This window comes from Charadrius vociferus, unplaced genomic scaffold (genome assembly GCF_000708025.1).
Source record: "Charadrius vociferus isolate BGI_N301 unplaced genomic scaffold, ASM70802v2 scaffold825, whole genome shotgun sequence".
NCBI lineage: Eukaryota > Metazoa > Chordata > Aves > Charadriiformes > Charadriidae > Charadrius > Charadrius vociferus.
The window spans coordinates 14,754-19,616 of record NW_009648495.1 but is presented as its reverse complement, the minus strand read 5'-3'; the positions used below and the strand labels follow the sequence as shown (position 1 = coordinate 19,616).

The following is a 4,863-nucleotide window of genomic DNA, read 5'->3' as shown; positions in this document are numbered from 1 at the left end:
TCACTGGGCGCCACTGAAAAAAAGACTGCTCCCATCCCCCTGGAATTCACTTCCTTGCAAGCCGTTTCCTCATCTTAGTTTCCCAGAGGAGCTCTGGCAACCCTCTCTAGCCACCGGGAACGCAGCTTCGAAGCCAAGCAGAACGTTGCAGACAATCTAACGCTGACTCAGCGTGCCCCGGACCTGTTGCGGATGGTCCTTTCAACAGCTGTGGCTTGTGGCCCGTTGGATTTTTCTCCCCACCCCACTGTACTGGAGAGGGCAGGCCTGCTGGCTCACACAGCAAACTTCAAAAGATCAATTATGTTTTGCACGGTCGTGTTCTTTGAAGTCTGTGGTTTAAATGAATACTCAATTTTAGCTTCCCTAGATATCAGGATGCTGGACACCAAGCGTCTTACATCCTCCTCTGGAACCGTCTCCCTGCTCGCCACCCAGACCACCTCCTCCGCTTAAGGAAAGCGAAACGTTCCCTCCTTTGAGGGAAAAGTCACTTCATGACCTAAGTGCGAGCTCAGTGTCCCGAGAGTCACACAGTGCGTAGGCGTGACAGGATCCAGACCCCAGTTGGGCACCTCGGCTGTAAGGTATCCACGCTGCCTTGGGTACTGGCTGGCAAAGAGCAGCCCCACAGGGCGACGATTGACCCCAATTTGCACCTGCAGACAACTCGACACTGCTCTTACCTTGATGTGTCCTCCTTCGTACTCATACGGGTATCTACAATCAATTATCACGCACTCCTCGATGAAGCTCGCAAACTTCCCAGTCAGCACAGAAAAAAACTTAAAAAAAAAAAAAAAAAAAAAAAAAAAGAGAGTTCAGTTATTTCAGGATGTTTTTGTGTTTTCTCCTTCCCCCCCCCCCAAAATAGTAAAGCGCTTTTCTTACTGTCCCCGGGGTACGTACCATTTCTGAGTCGATGTATTTTAAATCTTGATGTTTCCCGTCGACAGTGTGGAATAAATAACCCTACGAAAAAAGCAGCATTTAATTGAGAAAATTCCAGACGTGAGCCAAGTAGGCGACAGCACAGTGTCCAGCAGTTCATCTCGTAACAGAGATACTTTGTCGACAGGAATCTCTTCAGCAAAGCTGAAGAGTTAAAACTGAGAATTCTAAAATTCAGGGAGAGAATTTTATTTTTGGCTCCTGTACCGAAGGGGGTTTGTACATCTTTTTGAATAACCAGAAGCGGATCGCTTTGCGTCTGACCTGTGACAGCACCCTCCTCGCCGCCAGCCTGTCCCGGTAATTGGAGTACGTACAATTAAAACGGGGAAGTGCTTTACTCGGCCTGGTTTGAGACATCTCTACCAAGAGAGGCCATCAAAGCACTTGAACTAACTAACACGTGACTGTTGAATCGCTTGAATTACCTTTGAGAAGTCACCAATAAGGTCTCTCTGGTCGCTGTCCAAAATGCTTTCGATCTCTGCTGTGGAAGATCGCGTCTTTACCATTTTCAGGCTCTGGAGGAGCAAAGGTTAGAGATCAACGCCGAGCGCTGACAGCAGACAGACCCTTTTCCCATAGCACACCAGAAACTCAGAGTTCACTCTGAATCCCCGAATTATGACTCCTCAGCTTTCCCCGTGGGTTAAGGCAAAACTCGGGCTCAAGAGCATGCAACTACTGCACCAGGTCTCCCAAATCTCCTGCACTATGCAGAGAGAATGCAGTTTTGCTAGGTCAGCAATTTGCCCGAAAACAAGCTCTCTCATTAATCTTTGTAAACTAGACACCTATATTAGATCCTCTCCTAATCGATTCTGTTACAAAACTGGATGCCAAGCCACCAACCGTTGAATCCTCGGAAGGTGTTCCAGGCAGGCTTTTCCTCTTCTTGCTTTTCCCTGGAGAATTCTCTTCCTGGGATCTCTCCATCCTTTTCTGTGTGGTTCTTCCTACGCCACTGGGTAGAGATGAAGAGCCAAACAACCGGCATCGTTTGGCCTGTGAGGAAGGAGAGAAGTTAAGAGCTGTCTAGCAAAGATATAGATCAGAAACCGAGCAAGCTTCAGACTTTCCGACTGTTGCAATTTTTGCCTCGGACAGGACACTGCCACTGCGCAGCACCAGCAGAATGTCAACAGGGTGACCTGAACTCAGGACCTCCGTTTCCAGTAACACGTGTTTCTCGCCGTGAGGACTGGGTGAGCTTGGAGCACCAAAACGATGTGCTAGCAGAGTGCTTTATACCAATTAGCAGACAATCTAATCTATCGGCAGATTAAGGAGCTTTTTGCTGGAGTCTCAAACTCCCTTCGCAGTCTGTTATCAGAAGATTAGGCTACCTGCGTTCCAGGTGAGCCTGGGCAGAATGTATTCAAGATATGTCAACGAGGACCCGATAAGGGAAGTCAAGATCTTCTTGCATTTATGAAGTGGTTTTGTAAAGAGAAAGTTGATGACTGTATGTGGAACAATGAACACACAAAGTCTTCCAGGTAAAGTGGGTCTAGAGATAAAGGAATACCGAAGGGGGTTTATGCCACATCTTGTTTTGCTGTTGTTGTTAGAGATACAGGATCGGAGACAGCACGATCACTCGTCCCAGTAGCGAAAACGGCTGCCAGAACAAAAGTCCCTGTCTCGGTTGTGTGGTGCTCTCCCAGAACACTCACCCGATTGTCCGTTTTCCTCATGACTAGTGGTGCCGTCCAGAGGCTCGCCACATCAGATGGCATCTCCTCATCGTTCTGCAATAAAAAAAAAAAAAAAGAAAGTTCATTCTCATCTATTCCTCCATGGCAGAGACTGTAAATAGCCACAGCTTCTGCACAGCTCAGGCAAACATTCCAGTTGAATTCAGCTGTCGGAGTAGTTTTAGGAATTTAACTCGATGACCAGTCCCATACTCAATGAAATAACGGAGCCAAGTTGAGACGTGTTGGAGGTAAGGTAAGTTATATCAATTCATTGACTGAATAACAATAACATTCTGTCAAAGCTTTAAGCATTTCAAATTCCATTAGAAATTCTTCTATTTAAGTGGCTCGAAAGCAAATATCACCTCTAGCTCTTACAGCAAGTTTCAAATAAAAAGCCAACTGTACAAATAATTCTCTCTGGTAACACAATTCTCATCTGCCAACCGGAACAGCAGCAATTCTTAAACTAACAGCCGTTCGCACCCCAAGTAAATCCCACACTCCGCACTAGGGAACAGCACGTGTAAGATGGAGACACTGAAACGTAAGAGTTGAAAAAGATGACGGCAACTCATCTTCCAGGATTCCCTAGTCCCTAGCTTTTTGCAGTTTGGCTCACCACGCTGCCTTCTGCTAGAACATACGTGCATCAGGACACACGCAGGTGGCAGACAGTTAACGTTAGACAGAGCTGATTTTGAAATGTCCGTCGTATTTCCTTTCTACGTACCTTCAAATCTTGCTCATCCAACAGCTCGAGGAATCCATCATCGTCTTCAGTTTCAGAGGACGTCAGAGAAGACCGCTGCAGGAGAGCCGGCCCGTAGTTTTTCTGTACGCCCGTGGGCGTTTCACCCAGGGGAAACTGAGACAAGACAGTTTTAGCAACATTCCACGTCTACTGCAGGATGCTGTAACCACAGAGATGAAGCCGTACCTCTCTACAGAACACACGGTGGTTATTCCACCACCTCGACTACACCGACTTGAGCAAACCCCAAACTGAGTTCCAATACTTGTATTTGATGCCTACAACAGCAGAGTGCTTCGTTAGCCTGGCTAAGCAATAAGCCCCTTCTCTGGAAGAAGCTATCCAGCGAAGATGCAAAGGAGAGACTCAGGTGGTGTCAACAGGACCAAGAACTGATACGCACGCTGCAGCTGATAAGCCCAAGATCAGGAGTACTAAGCAGGATGAAGGACTGCCAGACTCCAGGAGTGGAGACAAGGCTTCGTCCTCAGCTCTGGTTCTGTGCAAGGACCCCATCGTGGCTTTTCCGTTGCTTTTTCTAAGCAATAGAATATGAATAAAGTAGTATTTTCTTCCTGGGTGTCACAGCTGAGCATAAGATCCAGTTCCAAATACACATCTGGCTTCATTGTTCCAAACGCATCTGCCTCAATACAAGTACCTACTTTATTGACAGTGAAAACAATTTCAAACTGGCTTCGTCTGTTCCACCTCGATGCCAACACCCCCTCAGCTCCGTAGTGACTCATCTTTCACACACTACGGAACAGTCCGTGTTTCAAACTCCTAACCATCTCACCAGCCAAAGGTGAGGAGCATTTTCTTATCTGGCAGATAGAGAAGGTTTTTTGTTTGGCACGTGAATAGTGGTGATTAGCAGCACTTCCTCAGAACCCTGATGCAATTCTTCTTCCTCCCAGACCGCAGGTGTGCAGAGGATTAGGTGAGAATTAGTTGCAAACAACACCGCAGTACTTACTTTCTGAGCTGGAGATGAATCCTGCCTCGGTCCGGGAACACCTTTCCCATCACGGGAATGGCCATGTGCAGAACACCGAGAAGCTGGTTTGGTTGGCTTCTTAAACTCAAATGATTCCTGAATTAAAAAGGTGCAAAGTGACCATTTTACCAAAATTACAAACTGCGTAAGTTACTAGGATCATTTTTTTTTTTTTTTTTTGTAACTACCTGACATTTTGGATTTAAGATCCCAGCTACAGACAGGAATGGTCTGAAGGCGAACGTTTTCAAATTAAAGACGTTACAATAGCAATTCATTTAACATAATCAAGCTTTCGCCCTCTTGATATCACCTGCAGGCTTAAGGCTTTTCTGTTCCTTTTGTCAGTTGACTACTTCTCTGCGGAAGAAATCATTTTTAAGGTAGGCAAGGCTGTAGCACGGTCAACAGAATTATATCTGTTGCTTGGTGACGGGCACCTTCTGCTGACACCCGCT

The 4,863-nt window shown here is 46.5% G+C and overlaps 1 protein-coding gene across 1 annotated transcript in view; it reads right to left on the bottom strand.

The window, feature by feature from the left end:
- Nucleotides 1-4,863, bottom strand: part of CDC25A (cell division cycle 25A) — a 12,229-nt gene that overhangs the window by 2,410 nt on the left and 4,956 nt on the right. Inside the window, exons 7-13 of the mRNA XM_009885690.1 lie at nucleotides 4,385-4,501; nucleotides 3,385-3,519; nucleotides 2,628-2,702; nucleotides 1,804-1,956; nucleotides 1,380-1,472; nucleotides 910-972; nucleotides 687-785 (exon numbers count right to left, since the gene is read on the bottom strand). Of these exons, the coding sequence (XP_009883992.1) occupies nucleotides 687-785; nucleotides 910-972; nucleotides 1,380-1,472; nucleotides 1,804-1,956; nucleotides 2,628-2,702; nucleotides 3,385-3,519; nucleotides 4,385-4,501 (735 nt within the window). The remainder of the gene's footprint in view (nucleotides 1-686; nucleotides 786-909; nucleotides 973-1,379; nucleotides 1,473-1,803; nucleotides 1,957-2,627; nucleotides 2,703-3,384; nucleotides 3,520-4,384; nucleotides 4,502-4,863) is intronic.